Source organism: Crinia signifera, chromosome 7, assembly GCF_055691185.1.
Source record: "Crinia signifera chromosome 7, ASM5569118v1, whole genome shotgun sequence".
Lineage (NCBI taxonomy): Eukaryota > Metazoa > Chordata > Amphibia > Anura > Myobatrachidae > Crinia > Crinia signifera.
The window spans coordinates 70,983,474-71,007,802 of NC_139223.1; the positions used below are offsets into that span (position 1 = coordinate 70,983,474).

The following is a 24,329-nucleotide window of genomic DNA, read 5'->3' on the forward strand; positions in this document are numbered from 1 at the left end:
TGACCAATGAGTGGATGATCAGCTTAGTTGTGAGAGAAAGGGCCTGATGCGAGCAATGTTGCGTAACTGGAACCGGCAAGAATGGGCCAGGGCTTGGATGTGGGGTGCAAAGGAGAGGGAGGAGTCAAGAGTGACACCCAGGCAGCGAAGTTGGGGAACGGGGGAGATGATGGTGTTGTTAACAGTGATAGAGACCCTTATAGTGTATGACCCTTAAGTGTCATTTGGATTGCTTTTGTGATTAAGTATGATCTTTTTATAAGTGGGTTTATGGGTAATGTAAGTCTCTTGGTGGTAGTAAACATGTTGTCGTCACTGACATACTATGAGACTGCTTACATTGAGAAAATCTAATTGTAGAAACAAATCCATTCTATTCTTATTTCTAGCAATGTTTTTGTGTAAAATGATTAATGGCTATATCCAAAGGGATATTATAACAAATTGATCACTGATGCATTTGGAATATAAAATACAAAGCATAGATACTACTAGAAACGTAAAAGTTTAAATCATTAAGTTATTGAGCATGTGTTGTTGAATCTAGGGCACACAAAAATACTGTACATGTTCTAGCTGAGATCTGATTATGCATGCTTAATGTATATCCTTTTCCATTGCAGCTAGTCATTACTTGACACAAGTATATGTTAAATTTTAAAGCAGGAGTTTATTGTTATTACCTGACAACTTAATTTGAACACTTGACTATTTAATCTTCTCGCCACGCCAATTAGCGGTGGAATGGATCCACCTTTGAGTTAGTAACATTACATTACTCATATTATTAACCTTTATGTAGCACTTCTAATGGTCAGAATCTGTCTCTTTCATGTTCTGTCACATTCCTTATTAGAAATGCGACCATGTTTTGGTTCTAATTCATTATTCTGTTTTTTTGTTTTGGCATAACCACCCTCAAGTGTATTAGTTTGGATTCAGTTTTAGGTTTGGTTAAATAAAGATTTAAAAATAATTGATAATCAGTGTTAAAAATCAATGTGTAAAAGCTAAAATCTTGTAATTTTTTTTTTATCCAATATTAATTTCGGATTTGAAATCCGTACCATGTTAAGATCCAAACCGGGACATGGGGCCTTATTCAGCATGTATCATTAAGTTGAGAAAAAGCAGATGCCGTGATTAAAAAGTCGGAAAAAAAATGCCCATTGCCGAAATTGTAAATGCATCTCAAAATGCAATGCATATGCAGATCAATTTGCAAAGACTGGAACATAGAAGAGTACTTTCCATCTGCGCCAGTGAAAGGCTTCCACAATTCTGCAACAGGCTGCAAGTGGTCATCACCATTCGAAAAATGCCTTGATAGCTGTGATAGAAACAGGCTGATCGAGGCCGGAGCTAAAGTAAAACTTTAATACATACACATACAGTACACACACCTCACTTTTACACCCACATACTTACCGATCCAGGATCCAGTGGTGGTCTCCCATCTGCATAGCCGGCTCCCCCCGCACTGACAGCGGGGACAACCGTCTTTCTCCGATGCAGTTTCAGCCCTGGACGGGTGAAGCCTGGGGGGGACCCCTTTATTGGGGGGGGGGGTCCCCACTCCTCCAGGTACCCCGTCCAAGGCTGACCAGCCACAGTGCTCATGGTACGGCCGGGGGACCTTATGTAAAGAGTGTCCCCCGGCTGTGGCATGGCACTGCGGGCTGTTGGTGCCCGGTGCTGGTTTCAAAATACGGGGGACCCACAGATTTTTTGTCCCCCATATTTTTGGAACCAGGACCGGTCCAATGAGCCCAGGGCTGGTAATGTACAGGAGGGGGGACCCTCCTTTTTTACTTTTACACATATTTTACCAAAGAACCATACACAGATCGAAATGATCTGTGCATGGTTCTGCCAAAATCGCCATGGTTCTGACAAATTCGACAGTCAGGATCAGGTCTATTTTTTTTTTTATGTTTAGACCATTTTTTTGGGCGATTTCCAAATTCGCATCTCATTAAATATGCGATTTGTATATTTTTCAATGGGGAAAACATCTGGATGCGAATTCCGGAGATAAAAAAAATCGCACTTTCAGAAAGTGCGATTTCGCGGGAAATCCCGCATTTTTTGCCGATTTTTGCATCTCATTAATTATGGGAATTCGGGAAAAAGTGCGAAAACGGTCGTTTTTGCGATAAAAATCGCCAATAACCCAACATCGATCTCTAATAAATGTCACCCCATGTTTGAGATAAGCCAGGATCAACCACCACATGCCAAACAATTTAAGGTCTAACTATACATTCTTGTTCTATCCACATGGAGTAAGCTACTGTAGCTTCTGGAAAGTGTTGCAGCTACTGGTGTCAATGCAGCTAAAAGCATTATAATGTCTAGGTTAGGGGAGGGTGCTCAGTGAGCTGTCACCATAATTCTAAATGGGCAATTCTGCAATCTGAACCATTTTATCTGATAAGGGTGTTAGCACTTCTAGATTATTCTATGGCCAGGGCCTGATTAAGGGTTCCAACCACCCTAGGCTAAAACTCTGTAACAGACTTGGGCATCAGCTTCATTCATATTGACACTTAACGCCATAGCAGTGCTGGCAATGGCGGCACTGGCATCAGTCACATACTCCCAAAGCAGATATTTATTATCTATTTATTAGTTGATCTGGATTAAAGATACCAGGTAAGAAACAAGAAGTTCACTCTTTTGCAACATCTCATCAGATTGTGCTATCCTGGCATGACGTTAATGATAATGGTCCCCTAGTTCAGATCATCACTGGGAATAGACAAAACTGCAGCTAGAGATAAGACGGCCCTTGAGACGTGAACCTGGATCCTAGAAATTAGAATGTAAGTGTTTACATTAGAACATTGGCAGAGTTAGTATTTGTTAGCATACATGTGTTCTCAGGGGCATGCATTGTGTTAAGACTTCTTTGAAATCTCCTAACCTATGTACATTGTACAGCTCACAGCTTGGGCAATGTGTTGTTTTTTTTTTTTTTTGGCTTTTTTTTTTCCTTTGGTCTTGTACATTTCTTAACTGTTTGATAAAAAAAAGGACATCTGTTTCTTATCCCTTCACAAAGCCTTCATGAGATTCTTCTTGGCAGCAGTCAGTTTTCCTTAACAAAACTAGAGGCATTTACCTGCAGGCGGCCAATTACAATCAAAACACTGCAGCACAAGGAAGCCCACTGGCCTTGTTAATGTAATTGTTTTAGACTGAAACCTGTGAATGTTAGTTTCCCCAGATTTGTATGGAACAGCATTAGAGCCTGATCTTTTAGCCTCCGCTGTAGCAAATATACATAATCTAGTCATATATATTTCTGCAGATCCACCTAATTACTATGTTGTAGATGTGTAAGTTGTGCCTGTAATGAAGAAGGATGAATGCTATAATTTCTTAAATGAACTTGGATGTCCCATAAGACTGCAAGCGGACGGTAGATTGTCCTTTATAACTTAAGAGAAAATTGCTTTTTTTAGTATAGCTTTGTTCACTTTCCTAATGTCTCTTGCCCCAAATGATCCTGTTCATCGTGGCAATGGCATGTTCCAGTGCATGATATATAGTGAGTTTGTAAATGTTAGTGTGTGGTAATAAGGAGCATAAATCCAATGCTCTCACTGGGCTTGCCATGCATACAGTTACTGGTTAATGGATCTACAGTACTAGCAGTTTGAGGCTCGGCATGACCATGTGCAGCCACTCCGTTCTGTCACTTTGGGCCTCCATTTCCATTCAATTAAACTTTACATTTTGCGTCTGGAGTACTGCGTACTGGAACCACACTTGTGTCTTCGGTTACGTCAATAAAGGGATATTGCATCGTCTTTATTTTGTGTCTCACAGTTATTATTTTAAAGGTTGTTATTGCATTGGTAAATCTCCTATCTATCTCATATGTTAGGTATCCCATTGATGGCTGACACCTTTTCTTAATACCACCAATGACTTGTAAAAGTTAGATACGTTTTTTGGGGCTTCTCTTCTGCCACCTGTCTACTGTCATACTAAGGAGGTCTATGCACTGCATTTACCTGCAGAACAATTGGGGAAAACTCATAGTATAGGCTGTAGAGGAGAAAGTCTAAAAAGCTAACATATCTATTTCATATAAATAACAATTGTACTGGGAGAGGTTAATTATTCCATAATAAATGTACATCTACATAATACCTGGTTGGGACAATGGCATTATTGGTCAACAGTGAAAATGTTGACACAGGAAGAAGGTTGACATGCACTAGGTCGAAACATGCAAAAGATCAACATGGAGATGGTCGACACATAAAAACATCCCATGGCTGTTGACCTAATTACTGTCGACCCATCAACCAGAATCAGCCGGTGTTGGAAGCAGAGGAACTGGACCGACCACCTCCTCTGCATTTGAGCAGGATTCAGACAATAAATCTTCTGATGTGTACCCAGCCATACTGTAGATTTATTTTTCTCTTCTTCTATGGAGAGAGCTCAGCTTCTTCTATGGAGAGAGCTGAGCAGCACTGAAGAAGATTGTCAGAAGTCCCGGATATGTAAGTGCAATGCTAAAGATGGCTAATGTGAGCAAGCATAAACATACTGATCCCTGCCTCACTTTGGTTTCGGACGTCCGATATCAGGTGGTTCTTCAGAATCCTGAGATAAATAATAGGCTTCTAATAAAGCAAACAGATGAAGGCGGTGAAGTTGTGCTGCTGGATTATGAAAATAATCTTACTGAGGATTTTGTGGTATGATAAAAACATCATCAGTCTTTAGAGTCTGAGTCAAATATGTGCCTGTCTTTGTCCACATCCTTGGATTGTGCAAAACCATACGCTGAAAAAACTGTGGTGAACATCTGCTTCAGAAGATTTACTACAGAAGTGCCTACCTAAAGTTGAGCTGTTTGGGACAACCACCAGTCTAGAGGAGATACTTGGCGTAAAGTGTCCACTTCAAACATGTATGGTGCAAATGGCTTCATGGATGCAAGAAAGTTGATGATGACCGGCATAATTTGACGATTATTGGCATGAGCAAACTCTATGGCAGTCTCAGTTTCAGCAATACTAAGCCGTTTTCTCCTGTACCTAGGATAAAGTACATTAGCAGGAGAGTGGGCATCTGTGAGTGCCATTTTAGCTCTTGTCTTTGCCATTTGTACTACATTGCTGTGGTGTCCAATCTCTTTAAGATCATCTGACAGCTTCTTCCACACTTTTACGACCTCACTGATTGTACACCTACATGTCTATCTCTTTCTAAGCAAAAGGTGTAGGTTTTTAACGTTTTGATTTAAATCATGATTTAATCATTTGATTTAAATCGTGCAACCCTGAGGAGTATATTTATTAAAGATAAAAAGCAATTTAATAAATCTGTAGGGCGTTTTCTCACTTCAAAAGGGTGACTGCCAATCATAACATTCCTATCATGGGTGAACGATCCCTCAAATGCTGCAAGATTACCAATACTTAGATTCCTGAGATTGGCAAGATCATTTACAAAATCGTTTTAAAATGCTTATGTTTCATTATTACTTTTTTTGACTATATTTTTACTTTACCGTGTAGCTGGTTTATACAGGCACATTGCTAAACTGATTATGGACCAGTGTCATGTGTTTGCCCCCTGGCTAAAATGTACCAGCCAGCCTTTGTCTATTGCCCCCATACTTGTTACATAAGTGTAACCATGAAAATGCCTTAGGAGAATGACTATGATTAATTAGACTGAGCATTCCATTATTACTGGGATTATTACAGTAGTATGCACCATGCAATCCCTTCTTTACACAGTCACCCACTGAGGATGTGCTATTTTAAGTTGACCAGAAGAGTGTAATTAACATAACGATTACATTTCAGCTTTGGATTCTAATTCTCCTAAAGAGCATTACTATGATAAATTAATTTCTTATTTTTAATATAACAAGAGTTATATTTCTTATTGAATCTTGACTGATTTAGCATTTTGTTATCCTAAATGTTGAAACCCAGTTATCGCCTCTATGATCTGAGACGCCAGTTTCCAGCAATATCATCTCCGTGGGATTTGCAGATAATGTATTTATTTATTTATTTCCCAGCAAACAGTGAACATCTGATAGAATCAGGCAAACAATCTGTGTGATTGGATTAGAATGAAGGAATTACATGTCCATATGTGCGCAATCCACTCATTTTATTGTTTTGTGTCTAAATTCTGACAGGGCATATCTGATCTTAGCTTTCTTAGAATTCCTATTTTAGGCTATCTACTGCTGATACTGCTAATGTGAATTTATTACAGAATGCAGTAATCCCATAAAAAAGGAACTTGTTTTGCATTACTGTGGTAAGATTTAAGAATAATCTTGGTTATTACTGTTTTCATTTTGTTTTTGTTGTTTTTAGGCTGCTATTAGTGCAGGGGTCAGGATTTTTTTTTACCTTTTACTCCAAAATATATTTAGATATGCCGGTGTTACCCCATTGATTTGAAAGGAAGGAAATCATATAATTGTAACTGTTTCCCCATAAATTGATGATGGCAGCTATTGATGATGATGAATACCATGTATAGCTGTGCGTGGTATAAAGTTTGTACCGCACACAGCCATACAAGGTAATCATCATCATCAATGGCTGCCAGGCTGTGTGCGGTATAGCCATTGATAATGTGATGTCCAAGCAACTATTAGTGTCAGTGTTTCAAGATGATATAGTGACAGTCTGTGCAAATTTGACCCTAGACTAGAGATGGGTATACCTTGACAGGAGCCTATAACCAGACAAAAAAACTTGACGCCGCAGTGGCAGTACAGACTGTGCACTGCCGAAATGGCGCAGCAACTAGTCGACTCTACTAAAGAAGCGGGCAGACTTGGAGTCGGGACCCGGGGCATCACGCAGAGAAGCGTGTTATACACAAGGGCATGATACACTGCACTGCATCAGGTCCTTGTACACTACAGCATTGTAACACACACAGCCAGGCATGCTTATAGAATCTATATATATATATATATATATATATATATATATATATATATATATATATATATATATATATATATATATATATATAGCTTGCAGAAAAAAATGAGGACACTCACCGGACTTTCAATTTGGATGTCTTTTTAATCCATCTCAATCCATCAAAGTATAAAGTGCAATGTGCATGACAGTGGGCCACGGGCCAACATTTCGGTCCACCTTTGGACCTTTCTCAAGGCCCCCACTCTCACCTCCTAAAGTGCATAACCACCAACTGAGCAGATACTACCTATATACCCACACTGAGCCTGTGGACACTCCCATCAATTAAGCTCCAATTACACAGCATATGCATAGTGCAGCCAGTGTCTCAAAAGCCACAGACAACTATAATTGCACATCCACATGAACAAATGAATATCTATCTGTCTCACAAAACGTATATTTATTTTCTCAATAGTGTCAATGCTGCCCTGTATTCCGGCGTGCGGGTCACAGGGCGGAAGTGCGTCATACACTACATGTCACTGCCGCTCAGTGGAATGCAAAACCCGAAAGTGTGCGTTCCACAGCGTGCATAGAGCCAGGCACCTTAGATTACAACGTGCTGGGCTGTGAGAAATATCTATATTTCAAGTGGGGCATATATGATGGACAACTGGCGCTTCACTATGCAACTTTATAAATAACAATTCGGACAAGCATCATTTATATTACTTTTGAAAAATCTATATCATCTATATTAATATTATGTGGCCACAAGCTCACTGGGTATATTGGGTATAGCCAGCACTACCGCCACCTAGTGTATGTAAAGTGTCAAGTACAAAAAATTACTTTAAAAAAACCACAAAAAAATTTACAAAAAACACAAAAACACATATATAAATAATTTATATACATAGGAACTGCTACTATTGGTTGCTCAGAACATCATCATACTTATTTTAAATTCAAAGATAAACTGACAAGGAGTTATTTTCATTAAGACCCTTCGGGGCAACTGTATCCAACTTGTGGATCCACCTAGCCTCCTTCCTCAACAAGACTAGGCCACGATCACCACCCCTCAACGTCGGAGGCACCCAGTCTATAATCATGCACCTCAGGGTGGAAATTTGGTGCTTTAATTTTAAAAAATGTGCGGCAACAGGTTTGTCAGTTTTCTGATGGGTATACGCGACTCTGATGGACGACCTATGCTGGTTCATTCTCTCACGAAAGGTGCGTATCGTCTTGCCCACATATAATAGGCTGCAAGGGCACTGCAGAAAGTACACAACATGATCTAATGTGCAAGTTAGATGATGCTCAATCTTGATCTTCCGACCTGTATGGGGATGATGGAAGAGGGACCACATATGAGACCTTGACAGGTGGTACAACTCGGGCATTTAAAACACCCTGATTTCGCCAACAACCATCTCTTGTCCGTGGTCGGACTTGGTGTAACGGGGACAATAGGGGGTGGTATCCTGCACAGGACAAAGAAAGTGGTGGTAAACAGTTACAAAACCAACTTGAAAGACAATGTAGTTAATAAAGTATAACAATTGTGTATTGTTGGAGGTGCCCCCAGGAATCAAGTATCAGTATACTTAGAAATAGAGAGACGGTGATCCACAAGATGTGGGCAACCGTTCGCAGAAAGGATTCCTTTTTGGAGGCACACTTTTGGAATATCAAATGAAATGTATAATGATTGTATTAAAACTTAACTTTTAATTCCAAATAGTCTAAGATAGTTGTAACTCTTATAGAAAAATAGGAAGCATGATTGGCCTTTAAATGGCCACAAAGAGTTATTCTTAAAAATAATTTTTTCTTGAGTGAACAAAGAGTAATTTATATTGCCACTGACAATTACCATGTAACAGTATCTAATACAGTGGCAGTGAGTGGTGTTATTTAAGACAAATATATAGCATTAATATGCATTTACAATTTTTTGGTCCTTAGATAGGACAGCTGACGACACATCCAGGAAAATGTAGCAAATCTGTATAACTCTTAATAATAGGATGCGTTACAATTATGTATAAAGAAATATAATACAGATAGTCACATTGAAACACCTGTAAATGGTAATTAGCCGTTAATTACAGAAGATGTCTATAGTGTAAAATACCGCAGGTATCCTAGAGGGGATGGGAAGAGCGTGAGTACAGTGTGTTGGAATCAACTCTTTCTGCTGCCGGCCGTCTTCATAAAGATATGAGCGGACGGGGGGTGAAAGAAGAGATTGATACACTGATGGAAAAATAGCAAATGTAGCGAGGACACTTCTGTAAGTGGTGTTAGGTCAGCCCTGATAACTACGCATTGCAGGGCTGACATTCGCCACCAGAAAGTCTCTCTTACATGGAAGAAAAACAAGGGAGGGAAAAATGGCAGAAAGTGATGAATCTGAAAACATTTGGGTGCCAAATATACCCAAATATTATATATTTGAGGTCCCGCCGCCGTGCGGGCATATACCTGCGAGTTACATGTTGTCTTGATAACGATACCGCCGTGTATCGAAACATTGACCTTTATCATGTAACTTTGTGTTTATTCGATTCATAAACTTCTTTGAAAGAGTCCCCTGGAGTGACACGTCTATTTTTCTACGTATATATATATATATAGATTCTATATGCAATAAAATTCCTGGGGGCAATGGATGGTAGTGCTGCCGAGACACAGCCGGGCATGCATATAGATTCATATGCATGCCTGACTGTGTCTCGGCAGTGCAACTGTCCATTACCTCCTGGAATTTCATTTTTACCCCATTTGGGGTAATTTACCCTATTTCCCTGACTACTGCATTAGTGTCATGAGACGAGCAAATCAACCACAGTCACCTAACACATAACATAGTGAGCAGATATGCTTGGGAATGCTGCTCTCAGCTCAGCATACTGTAATATCACCCCTCCCTCTGCCATCATATCATATGGTGAGATTTGTTTGTGTGTAATTGGCAGACTTAGGGGGATATTCAATCTGTGCCAATATTTCCCAACATTGGAAATATCGGCACTCGCCTATTCAAAGCTGCCATTAATGACAGCATTGAAGGCTGTCAGTTCCAACTTCTTTTTTTAAAGTCTGTCTGTTTTTTCGGAAATGGACGCAAATTGCTGAATTCCTGGTCATTTTTGGACAATCCGCAGCTGTTTTCGGGGATGCATGGACTTTCCGACACTCGACGGTTGTAACGTTGAATTCCGACTGTCGAGTTAAGGTGCCCATACACTAGTATGATTTATCTTCAGATATGGCTGGTTGGAATAAAAACATGGTTATGGATGAGTGACAGTTTGTCAGTTTTCCAGCATTTCCAAGCAAATGGTCAACTGTCATTTGCTCTCATCCATAACCATGTTTTTGTTCCAACCAGACAGATCTGCAGATAAATCTGCCTGTGTATGGCCACCTTTAGTGTTGGATCAGACAAAAACGGTCTGGGATCCCAACTGTTGAGTTAGTGTTCGATCAGATGAAAACAGCCCAGGATTCCTAATATCGGATTCCCGGATTGATTACATATATATATATAGGGGTAAATATACTTAAACTTCTAAAATTTAAAATAGGAGAAGTAGCAACCAATCAGATTCTGTCTAGCATATCTCTTGAAGTATAATTTATTTTCGCCGCATATCGCAACAATATGAGATTATTAGGGCAATTTATGAAGAAAATCCTGAAAAGACACACACAGCAGAGAAAGTAAAGTGACAGCATATACAATCAATTTTCTTTGCACCGAGCAGAGAGACTGCACATGTTCAGCTATTACTGGCTCAGGAGTCAGAGTCCATCTGCCCCTCCCCCCCCCCCCCCCAAAAAAAAAAAATTGCAACGTTATACCTTATAGGCTGACATGACATTCACCAGCAAAAGATAGAGGAGCAGATGTATCAAGCCTGGTGAAGAGATAAACTGGAAAGTCATAGCGCCCCAGACAATTAACTCCTAACTGTCATTTTTCAAACATAGCTTGATTGGCTGGTGCGTTATCACCTTCCACATTGTCTCCACTTTTTCTCTTCACCAGATGTATTATCAGCCTCATCATAGTCATAGGGGGTCATAATCTTGAAATCTACGTATGATTCTCTGAGCCTGATACATTCCGCTGTACTTGGGACTGCTCCAGTGAAGGACCACAACAGATATTAGAGGGATCCGCTGCGGTACATAAAGGAGATACCCAATTAAATTGGAAATCCACAACAACAGCAATTTTCTGAGGATTTTTCTATGAATGGCTTAATAAATATGCCCCTAAGGAACATCACTTGTATCTCTTAATACAATGTAAAGTCAGCATGCAGTTTCACAGGCTCCACAGTCACTACTGGCACATTATATCAGGTGTTCTCAGCCCTGCAGTGATTGTAATCTGTGCAGTATTCTGCCTCATTCAAAGACTTCACGTGCAATGCCAAATCTCATATGCTGCTTGTCTGCATTACTTCTGTCCAGAAGTACTGTTAGTACTGTAGTATGGGTTATCACAGCCTGTCTTTGGCAATTAAGTTACAGTCATTTATGTTATAGGCTGCTATTAGCTCCGTCATTTTTACTTGGATGTTTTAATGGTTTTGTAGTCATCGTAACTTAATTTTAATATCCTTAAAATAGGACAAGTAGGATGTCTCGTGACGCACAGATATGGAGCATACAGTGGTTTCTTCTTTAGCTTCTTTTGTGAATATTTCTATATTTTGATTATTCATTTAATTATAAACTTACATCATTTATACACAAGTTCACCTTAAGAAAGCTGAGGAAACAGATTAACAGGAATCAGGACAGAGCGGCTGCAGGGGTAGCACAGAGTAAGCCAAGCTGATTATCCAGCCTGCCGATCAGGTGGCTATGGCCCTTATTCTGAATCGTGCGGCCGGAGCCGCACACGGTGCTCCGGCCGCACATACCAATCCCCGCCCACACTACGGATCGTCACGGCCGTCCGTACACGGACGGCTGGCGATCCGCATGAAAATGGTGGGGCGTACGCCTCCACCATGGTGGGAGCTGCCCCCTGCATTCGATGGTCGGCGACCATCGAAGGCAGGGCCGCACGCCCCAGCAGCTCCCGCAAGCTGAGACCACACGGACAATCGTCCGTGTGATAGCTTGTATGGGGCCGGAGAACTGACATCCGGCGACGTCAGCTTTCCGCCCCCATCACTGGCGTCATACCCTCATTACCATGCATACGCCCCGCGTTTGCATGGGAACGCCCATGAAACGCGGGGCGTATGCATAGGGAAATGAGGGTATGAAGCCCCTCACGCCCCTATACGCCCCCTTTGCGGCGGACGAAATACGTCTGCGGCGAATTCGGCTGCACATGCGCAGATTGACCTCTGCGCATGTGCAGACTGAAAACATCGGCGGTACGGCCGCACGCGGCCCGTACCGCACGATTCAGAATAAGGGCCTATGAGAGTTACCTGACAAATGTTAGCAAGTCTGTATAAAGCAGCATTTCTCCAATCTATTCAAACCTTCTGTGCTGGAATACACTGTATAGCATCAATGAAAATTATAAACTGATGCATTTCGGCAAGAACACAGAGGTAGAGAAAAACAGGTAACCCGTCTGCAACCAGGGGGGGAATGGGTGATTTTATGGGTATAAGGTGACTGTACTGGATCTTTCAACATTCACATATATTGTAGTGACAAATACACATCAGTCATTTAACTGCATGTGTATGAAATCTCACTGCCATAAAGTAAAAATTAACTGATGTTAGCTAAATTTCATACCAACTAGGGATGCAAGTCACACAGCATTTTTTCAATCCCGGGATTGAATAATGCTCAATCCCGAGATTAGCATCCCTAATTTTTTTAAAACACCCATGCCCCCAACCAACTGCCGTGCATAATTGCTTACATGTGCATGGGTGCGGCTTGCCTCTGGCATCCTATCACACGCAGCAGAGCCACACGCTGGGTCGGGAACAGCCAGAAAGTGTCTGAGCGGGTGCTCAGATGCTGTCCAGTATTAGACTGCTGCGTATGCACAGTCTAAACCTGAAATTCCAGGATTTAAATATGGGCGGTTTTGGGGCCAAATCCCAGGCTCCCACCGATCCTGATCTGGTGATTACCCACCCTAATTCCAACATGTAGAAAGAACATGGTTCTCGTCACGTCTCTGCATTTTGAAGCAAATAAGTTACCTAATATAGCCAAAAGGTAACACTGTACCAGATATAAAGAACGCAGGCTCTTCTCTACTCATGCAAAACAAACAAGACAAAGCACGGTGGGCTGCACTTAGACTACTAATGCACATGACATCTATAGATTTATCTCAGATACTGAAATAACAGATTATTTAAAGTATGTGAGAGGCATTTCTAAAATTATTTTCTAAATTCATTTACAAGTGGAGTGTTGCACTTACAAGACAGCAATTTACGCAGCCCCCCTCCCCAATATTTCATCACCAAAATGTCAATTCCATTCCCTCATCTCCTCCCTGTCCCCCCCCCCCCTTTCCCTTGATCTTGTGTCTAACGTTTTGCGCTTTGTTTCTCGCTTTATGCATCAAACATTTTTTCATTTATGTTGTTCAGCTATGTTTATGTTTGTAATAATTGGGTTTTTTGATGATTCCTTTTTTTGAAGGTTTCTGTTGACTACCATATAGTCCTTTTTTGGCTTTATTCATATACATTTTTTTATAAAACATATAATACAAAAAAAGGTGCCCAAATCATGTTTTAAAGAGTAATTTCCAAATGACTTTAGAGATAAAGCAGTGGCCTATTTACATGTGTTATTATTTGTGCATCTGCTCATAGAAATCTTTGCCCCTACCCTCAATGAGAACAGGGTTGTTCTGAGACTGAAAACCAGCCCAAACATAAAAAGCACACCAGCATATTCATGCACAAAACCCAATGCCCAGGTTATGATGTCGCTGAAGAGGAGGTGAGTGAGCGGCGCACTAATAACCTGGATAGTGCAAATGAGGCCTACACACGGAGCGGTGGGAGCTTTGTGCTGTGCCATACACTGTGCTGCACCAGCGATGTGTGCTGAGCAATCTGTCACTGTCTGTTTTCCCAATAGAGAGAACATCTAGCATGGCCATAGTGAGGGGTGGGGCCACGCCTTGCTATTATATGGGCCCTACACACACAGCTAAAATAGGCGAAATACTGCTACATGTGTCAGCCCCTAAAGGACGAACAACAGGGTAGAGGGCCTTGCCCATAATAGCTTAGCTACTATGGCAGCTTATATTTATCATTAAAATATTGCATACGCTTCTGAGTCTCCGGTTCGGCATTGCCGGCCCGGCATATGTACTCAGCAGGTCCACACACATGCTGTGTCCTGGAAGCCAAGATTTGTCTTAGGCTTCCAGTTCTACTAAGTGACAAAATATATAATAATAGCTAAAGGTTATAAGTACATGGGGAAGTTGTAGCTGGAGGAACATGGTCAATATTATTATATACATCAAGAATTTTGATAGGACTTTTCTCCTTTCGATAAACAGAGCCACATGAGAAACTGGCCAAAACAAAAAGGTCCATGCTTGGTGCAACTTCACATAGACTTACCTTTGCTCAGAGGTATAGGTAGATCAATTGGTGAGAGCACACAACATTGCTATCTTACACTGGAGACTGCAGCCTACGGTCTGTAGCTGGAACCAGGTCTGTGCTTTGAATGTAATATTCTGGAAGGCATGGAACCTCATGGTGTCTATCATTTCTCTGTGTTTTATGAGACACATTTATCATGAGGGAGCTGATTTAAATGAAACAAATAGCAGCATAAAGATAAATAGATATTTGTGCTGCCCAACTTCCCTGGTGCTTTTCTTAAATTACATTTTCAAGGAGAAAAAAAACATATTTTGTGGATGACTCTATGAAGGTAGCTCCGTAAGGAAGACAGGAAGCTGATGGTGTGAACAAATCCTCCAATTCCAACATAAGTTTACTGTACACTTTTAAGTATCTATTTTATATATTGTTATGTTGCCTGTTAAATGATAGATCAATAGATAAATAAATGGAACCATATTGAGCCACATTATTTATAGATGCAGCTAAAACTATTCCTAAAGGTAATTATTTTATCTTCAGCCATCATACACGAATTACCCCTACTGTAGCAGATAAGCAGATGGTCTCAGAGCTAATAACAGTATATGGGTAATTGTACAATACTACTTTGAAATACCAATGATGACCAAGACATGAGGCAGCAGGTAGGAGAGTGAACTTGGTACTAGGTTATATGGAAGGGTACGCTTTAAAGAACAGGTGGGTTTTCCTCACTATCCTCCTATACAAAACTGGGACTGAGCATAACCCTCACTATCTTCCTACATAGGACTTATAATACCCCTCACTGTCCTCCTACACAGGACTTATAATAACCCTCACTATCCTCCTACACAGGACTTATAATAACCCTCACTATCCTCCTACACAGGACTTATAATAACCCTTACTATCCTCCTTCACAGGACTGATCATAACCCTCATCATCTTCATATACAGCACTGGTAATAACTCTTATTATCCTCCTACAGAAGACCAGTTACAATCCTTTTATTGGTATGGCAAGCTTAGAGCACAGTGTACACCCCCTCAGTTATTGTGCACTCACTTCCACTATACTCCCGCATGTAGACATGAGTGACTCCCAGTCAGTCGGACATGTATCATAGGGGTTCCTGCTGCCACCTCCAGAAATGTAGATGACATGTGTAGCAACAGAGGTGTAGCGTGGTGCCATGACAGCCGGAGCAGGCTCATGCCACGGCACCTGCCACCACACACTAGTATATAGATATACACATATACTCACATAATCACACAAATATACAGTAGATACGCAGACATATACACACATACAGATATACAGTACACACATATACATATATAGCCACGATCATGGTGGCTACGTTGCACCTGCGACTCGGAGCGCCGGGCTGCTGACTAATGTATTTTCAGTGAGTCGCAGGTGCGCACGCATGCAAAAGGTTGACGTGGAGAAAGGCTGACACATAAAAAGGTTGACATTTAAAAGTGTAGTGCCTGCTTGCCATGCCATCTCTTATATATTTGGCTACATCTGTCACTCAAAATGTGTGTGTCTGTAACGCTGGGTGGAGCCTCTGACTCCCCCTCCAGCGATTCGCTGCACCCAAACACACACCCCCCGCGACCACCCCCGCGATTCGCGAAACCCACCCCCCACGACCCCCCCTCCTGCAATTCGCGCCACCCCCCCCCAACCCCCCCTCCCGCGATTTGCGGACACCCCCCACCTCCCCCCCACGTGATTCACGGCAACCCCAGGATTAAATGGCACGCATGCAAAACACTGACATGGCTATGGTTGACAATGAGGTTGACATGAGATTTCTTTTTCATTTTTTTAATGTTTTCATATTCATTCTCATGTGTCGACGTGGACACCAATGAAGTGCCACACTTATGTCAACATTTACATGTGTTGACCTTTCTATGTTGATTTTTTCTTGTGGCGATTCATGGCACACCACCGTGACCCCCCTCCCGCCATATGCGGCACCCCCACCCCACCCCGTGACCCCCCTCCCGCGATTAGTGGCACACCCCCCTGACCCCTCCCACGATTCACGGCAACCCCCCGCGTCCCCCCTCCCTCAATTTGCGGCACCCCTCCGTGACCCCCCCTCCCGCGATTCGCTGCACCCCCCTGTGACCCCCCTTCCGTGATTCGCGGCAACCCCCGCGCCCCTCCCGCGATTCGTGGCACCCAACCCCCCGCGACCCCCTCTCCCGCAATTCACGGCACCCCCCGCGACATCCCCTCCCGTGATTCACGTTTTACTGTAGGTGTTTTAAGTCAGATCTTTTACTGCCACTATTACTGTTTATGTAAATGCTGTACTCCTGTGCTGCCACGCTGGACCCTCACCCACTGGCAGAAGCTGCACAGTGTCTCCCACCCTCCTTTTTAGTCCCTCTTATGCCCACACACCACTATCACTACCCAGCTCCTGGTTTCCTGTGTCGTGACCTCCGCCAGTGGGGAGCCGCTGACTCAAAAACACCCTGCTATTCTATTGCACACACACACACACCTCAACAACACGCACACACAGCCCCCCACACCCACAAATGTCACTGTACCATCCACACTATCAATGTACATCTTACTCTGTAACCGCTTTTTAATTAAACAAAACAATACACACCCCCTTCCACATCATATGCTCTCTATTTAACACATTTCACCTATAACTCAAGTTGCAATACAGGCCATCTTCATACAATTCTAACCATATTTCTCATATACAAACTTTCACAAATTAAGGGGGCGTAGCCCCACACGATGGTGGGAAGAGCGCCCGTAGGGCGCAATTAATCACCTAGTTCCCAATAGGAGTATACATTAATGGTAAGTATTTCTTGTATTCACCTTTTGTCAATGTCAACCTTGTGCATGTCAGCCTTGCTCATGTCAACCTATTGCCTGTTATCCTATTATCTAAATACCATCTCTGTGGGTACCAGGAAAGGACTGAGGAGAGGGAGGAAGTGGCCACCACACTGCACTGAATGCAGAATGCTGACAGCCAGGAAGGTTCTTCTAACAAGCCTCCAAACCTCCCCTGCACTGGACTCTCCGCACTGCAGTCAGCGATATGGAACATGCAGGCAGTGTGGTGGCCACCCATTACCTCTCTTCAAGTCCTCTCCTCTTACCCTGAGTCCTCACTTCAAACCTGTTACAGATAGCCATCACAATACTGTATGTCTCAGCCATTGCCTGGAGCTCAAACTGCACTTACAACAACGCCCGTGTGTAGCAATAAAATGTTTCTATAGTTTACTATAGTTTCTTATGCCCATATTGTAATGCTTAATGTGTCGTTTTACCTAGCCAGGAGCAGTAATTGGATCATATACTACTGCTTACTATTTATGGGGAGGCATTATACAGCAACAAATTTATAATAACAAATGAAATTCCATCAAATTACAGAAACATTATCTTTTTATTGATGTGAAAATTACAGCTGTTAATTTTCCGCAGGACAATCAATTTAGCTCCTCCCCCCTGCTCATTTAAATACAAGAATCCCATTGCCTTGTCCCATTTCCTCCACTCTCTCTCCTATAGGCCAGCATGAGAGAAAGGTAAGTATGCTGACGGAACACGCCTACTACCATCAATACATCAGTTCCGTTTGATAATGCAACATGTTGTAAGGTCGAAGGCAGAAAATAAATCATGCGATACCCCCACCCGGTTTTCCCTCTTGTAACGTTATGCAGCCAATGCACATATTCAGGAGGAAATGCCATCTGTTTTGAATGGAAATTCTATAAGTTGCATTTTTTTTTTTTTTATTATTATTATTATTGCAATATATTCAGTATTCTTCTTCCTCAATGATGGTGGATTATTTCTTCCTGTAATATAAATAAATATATTTATGAGATGAATCGCTTCATCTTTCACTCTGGCTTTCCATAATTCTTAAACCAATAATTCTAATTAAGAAATTAGCCACTAGAATTAGTAACTTCCCTCACTGATCTCCGACACTTTCTGCATTGTAAAAAAAATCTGCCGTAAAAATTGGTCATGCACCAGTCATACTCCCATACTGCCGTCTATCTGTAGAGCGTAGTGTCTTTGTATCCAAGCAAAGTATTTGTAACATCCATGAAATTGCACAAAATGAGTACTGTCTGCAGAGACATGATAGAATATATTTTAATGCCTGCAACTACAGATGTAATTATACAGACACAGCTTTAAAAAGTACACGAAACATCATTTGGGGAGTGAAAATGTATTCTAAAGATTAACTACAAAAAACACACATTATGGGGAAATCAATTTACATGAATTTGTATTCAGAATAGTACATCCAGACAGAAATTCCTGGAAATCAAAATAACAATTACTCTGAGAAAAGCTATCTCACAGCATGGACTCTGCTTCTGCCTGGCATGCGTGTGAAATACAGTTTGCTGGTTAAGAGTTCTCTTTCATGTCTAGAGAAAGAAGACACAGAGGTTAATCACTTGAGTTCAAGTGGATGCACAATTATTAACATGTATGCAACATTTAGACGCAAGAGATATTTACATAGGTGATATATGGTGACAATACAACTCCCCAGACATATTGAAAAATACTCAGTTTATAAAAAATAACATGCTGTACTAATCTACAATCCCTTAAAAAGGATGTAATTGCGGAGATATATATAGCTCCATTCACTCCTGAAAAAAAAAAAAATATGGTGGCATTGGAAACTTCTCAGCTGTCATGGCTGAATGTCTCAGAAATCCTCAAATCGGATTCACTCACCCAGGGGTAGATTTATAAAGCTCGGTGAAGTGATAAAGTGTCTGGTTTTTATCACCGGCCAATCAGCTCCTACCTGTCATTATTCAAACCAAACCTGAAACTTCACAGTTAGTAGTTGATTGGCCCGTGATAAAAAAATCATACTTTCCAACATATCAGCTTTGTGACGGGACTCTGCCGCCCAGATGCCCAAATTTGGAGTGGCCTTGACACAAAGGGGTGTGGCTTTGTGAGAATTATTTATTATTACCAGTTATTTTATAGAGTGCGCACATAGGGGGTTATTCTGGTTGATTCGCAAGAGCTTGCGGATGGATGTTACACTGTAAGAACCATTCTTGTGGGGACAAAATCATTCGATGGTCGCCTACTAATTTGGCAAGCGCTCACAGATCTGAGACACCTCTGTGGTGTCTCAGATCTGCGGGCACCCTGTGTAGGAAGCGGACTGGCAGCTGACATACGCTGAAGTCAGCTGCCCACACCGTCGAGGAATTACAATGACAATGGCCAGCGTTTTTGTGGGAATGCCCATGAAATGCTGGGCGTTCCCATGTGTGCATCCCCCGGACTGCCACCCCATGCCCCCCATCGCCCGGTGATCAATCTATTTGCCATGGCCACTCTCACACAGTGGCTGCACATGCGCATAAATTACTATGTGCAATCGCAAAAAATCACTCCAGGGGAGCATGGAAATTAGAATAACCCCCTATATGTGAAGTATAGAGCATGCAACGATCACACAATCTCATGTTTCAAATATTTCAAACATTATTGTTGCAGATACACAGATACGTGTTGCTGTACTCATCTCCATGGTTACATTAACATGGTTTAACCCTGTAAAAGTCATAAGAAAAGACCCATAATAAATTCTTGGCAACTACATTTTTGAACTTTTAATTTATACAGATTTCCTTTCTTGAAACCACATTAGTGCTGTATGTGATCCACCAAACTGTGTCATGGCTGTCTAGCAAAACAACATGTTTTACATATATTACATTTACGGTACATTGTTTGCCAGATTGAACGATGATCTTTTTTTCCAGCAGACATAAAAGGAAATCATTCATTCATGTAGGATGAGAGTTTCAGAGCATGCTAAGAGTGCCCAGCAGGGATGTATTGCTAATGTACTTCATTTAATGAAACACCCTTAATTAGGAGACAGCTATGTAGAGCATCATTGCAGATCACTCTGTCTGCTACTAGTACAAAACACAGCTCCCTGTCATTTGTAGGATTCTCCTCGAAGCTACATAGGATGATGTCATTTATCCCTGTTTGTGTGCTCCACGAAAGCCGAGGTGACCAAGATGTAAATAAATTATACCTTATGTAACAGTAGGAGCATAGCTAGGAATGTGTGAACCCCATCGCAAATTGTTATGAGGCCCTCAAAGCAGTATCACATACTTCATTGCTGTCAGGAAGTCTGAAATACACCAAATAAACATCCAGCTGTCCCAACTCTGCAGCCAGTCAATTGGGTTTTCTTTCTGTGGTGCACGTGGCAGTGAAAGCAGAGCCAGATCATCACTGTACTCCAGGCCCTCTTCTGCCAGGGGGCTGCCCCAGTTGGAGTACACTGACATTACTAGCTCTCCCTCTTGTGTAGCAGCAGATCCTGGCATCAAAAATGCATGCAGGACAGCATTCAGTACAGACAGAGACTAAGGATTATCTGGATTCATGAGCTGACAATGGAGCTTTCTGACCAGAAAAGAGAGCTGTATGTGACTCAGAGATGCCAGCTTCTCCTCCTCCTCCCCTCTGGGTTTCTGGGTACTATGCAACCTGCTATCTAATGAGAGCTTTCTGGTCTAGAGAGTGAGACACCCAGAGAAAACTACTTTAACTGTGGAGTCCCATAGTGTGGGCAGGCAGGATGACAAGTGGACACAGTGCTGACATGATATTGAGGGCTGGGGAGTGGAGATGGGCTGCTTCGGGCCCCCTCCAAGACTTGAGTGAAAATGGGGTAGGCTGGCCATTGGAGATGCATAAAAGTCAGCCTTGTACTTTTTAGTGCTAGACATGGTAATGTCCTTGCCCCTCTGCAAGAAGAAATAAGCTTTACCTGCAGCCTCTGGGTGGATTATGGGTGTTTAATTGAATAGCTCTGGTCACTTTACCTGAGAGAAAAGACTGCAAGTAACAACTCCCAGGTGAATCTGTCCAATAGTTTGCTCCTTCAACAGTCAATACACAGTACTAATTGCATTAGTATCAATGTTACTCATTGGTCCTAAATATAAACCTTTATTGTACCCCATTTTCTAAATTATGTAACTGACCAGTGTGGTGATTTGCATTATTGGCAGCCCTGCCGGCTGTTGCTCAATGCACACTTTATAGCATCAGGAAGCAGAGATAAGGCCATTGGTTAGGGCAGCAGTTCTGAAACTGTGGGTCTTGACCCCAAAGTGGGTCCCGACCTTCTCACCATGGGGTCACGACTCCATGTTGCTGACCATCAGGCTGATGGCTTTTCTACTCTCAATCAGTGATTCAAGGAGTCTGAAAAATCTGTTGAATTATCTGTTATGTTGTCCTCCATCATTTTGTGCCTCCTCAATTCTGCCATGTATGTGCTGTCTGCTGACTACACATGTGATGTGATCACCTTCTGTAGTAACTTGCTGGGGTCCTCTAATTATTTTATTGTCTGATGGGGTCCCAGAGCAAAATAATTTGAGGACCCCTGGGTTAGGGGATTCACAGCTAATCACATCATTGTCCCTCTGGACCACCCACTATATGGGGGAAACATAGGGAACAGGTTACCGGGCTACTCTCTTGCTCAATGAATTTGACGAGTCTAACTAATATTTCTGGAAAGTACCCAAATATGGATTAAATATACATTGAAGTGTAATCCAGAGCATTTATTTATTGGATTTCAGACTTCATGACAGTAATGAAACACAAAACAAACAGCACAAAATGTACAATGATAAAGGTCCGCTACTTTATGGACCGAAACGTAGGGGCACATATGGAAATATAACAAATATGATTCATGCTGATCAATTTCATTGGATACAATAAAACCCGGATTGGATTTTATAACAAGTCTGATATCTTTGTTATAAAGGCGAGTGCCTGACATCCCCCACCTAAAGTGTGGAGGATACTCCTGGATTATAATTGGGGTTGTGTGTCAAAACACATTCCCCTTGTCTGGCACCCCAGATTATTGACATATCTGTAGTGTGAGTGTGGTCTTTCTCTGGAACTATATATATATATATATATATATGAATGGTAAAATACTGTACATGTTTTCATTTCGGATTTCTTTGTATTTTAAGTTTTGTAGGTTTTATTTAAGTTACACATGAATAGAGTTTATATCCATCTTCCACTGACAGTCAGATGACTATAACTGCTGGAAATAGCGTGTTCAGTGAAATACAGCTGACATATTTGTGTGGGACAATCTCTTACATTTGCCATAGTTATTTTGTGAATAATATGTAACTATTATGTATTTGTCATCTCTTCTGTCTTTCAGTGACATCCAAGGCAACCCGGAGCAAAGCAGCAAAAGCAGCCGGCCAAAAGTGGCTTCCCGCTTTCCGAAATTATCTCGCAGCCACCAGAGAGAGTCACGGAACCCTGAGCCTCAGAGCGGGGACCTCTGACCCGATACTCCGTAATAACATTATCATCATCATAAATTTAGTTGGGCATAGACAGCTGCTCTCAGCGAAATGACTGTCCGGAGATAGGTCACCTCGCTGCCTATGGATCCTGCTTCTTGGGAAAGACAGAGGTCACCTATCAGCAGACACATTTTTTGTTTGCTGGCTCATATTTTTTAGGGTTCTCATTTACTTTCATAATAATCACTATCATCACGGGATCACTTTGTATCATGGGCATTTTATTCCTTTTCCTATTAGACATAAGCATTATGGTGGGATACAGATCTATAAGACGTTATCTCACGCTACACTAATATCTTTCTAGGAACCAGTATTATTTTTGCCCCAATGAGCATTACAGATGATTGCATCTGCTTATTTTATTACAATAGGTGAAAAAAAAAATTATACAAAGTATTTTCAATGACGGAGCTCTACTTGAGCGCAGGTTAAAATGAAAAAGTATATATACTACAGGGCTAAGGCATGGAACAGCCTGCAACCATGACTTACTGTAGGTCTCTATGGTATTACATGGATAAGATTGCAGTTGTTGGGTAATATATTTCACTATTTCTAAAACAAATGAATATAATAGAGAGTAAGGGCTACATTCACTGAGGACATTCATTCTGAAGGATTAATATGGCAGATGTATTTAATTTACCACTAAAACTATATTTACAGAGCAGCACTTACTATGAAGCACTTTACTCCTATGAAATGGGTCTTACATTGCAAAGAATCACTTTTAATATGGCCGAAATCTAAATTAATTAAAGATAAAAAATGTGTAACATTGATCTGTAAAATGATCTCTGTATTTAAAATGTGTTTTTTATGGTTTATTTGTTACATATTGGTGTGGCTGTATTGCATACAAGGAAAGCGTAATTGCACTGCGTACAGTGAAGTTATAGCACATACAGTATGAAATTGGATGCTATACAGTACTTTTCCTGCATACAGTCAGTTTGTACTTTCTATGAGTGCGTGGCTGCACTGCATACAAGTGTGCATGCTACAAGTGTGAGACAGATCTGTGTGCAAAGATCGTGTGCCTTTACTGCATATGACAAGTGTGTGAATGTAATGCATATGAAGAGTGTGTGGCTGTACCACATACAACAACTGGCTGCTCTATTTCATACAATGAGCATGTGGCCCAAGGGAGCAACTGCCAGTGGTGTAGCAGGTGCATTGCTGAAGACCTAGGGACCCACTGCTGCCCACACTAGAAGAAGCCATTGTGCTCCCTCCCCAGCCATGTACATCCCCAATTATCCACACCATCATTCTCTGCTTCCCACTTTTCCCATTGCGTATCCCTGCCCCCACTGCCTATCCTGTCACCCACTGCCTCCCT

At 41.6% G+C, this 24,329-nt stretch overlaps 1 protein-coding gene across 2 annotated transcripts in view; it reads left to right on the forward strand.

Moving 5' to 3' along the window:
• SNX29 (sorting nexin 29) overlaps window positions 1-23,793 on the forward strand; it is a 522,757-nt gene extending 498,964 nt beyond the window's left edge. The window contains exon 21 of one of the 2 annotated variants that reach the window (XM_083153313.1): window positions 22,831-23,793. In XM_083153313.1, coding sequence (XP_083009439.1) covers window positions 22,831-22,960 — 130 coding nt within the window. In that variant the 3' untranslated portion in view covers window positions 22,961-23,793. The remainder of the gene's footprint in view (window positions 1-22,830) is intronic. The other variant, XM_083153315.1, reaches the window with a different exon arrangement.
• Window positions 23,794-24,329: the final 536 nt, after the last annotated feature.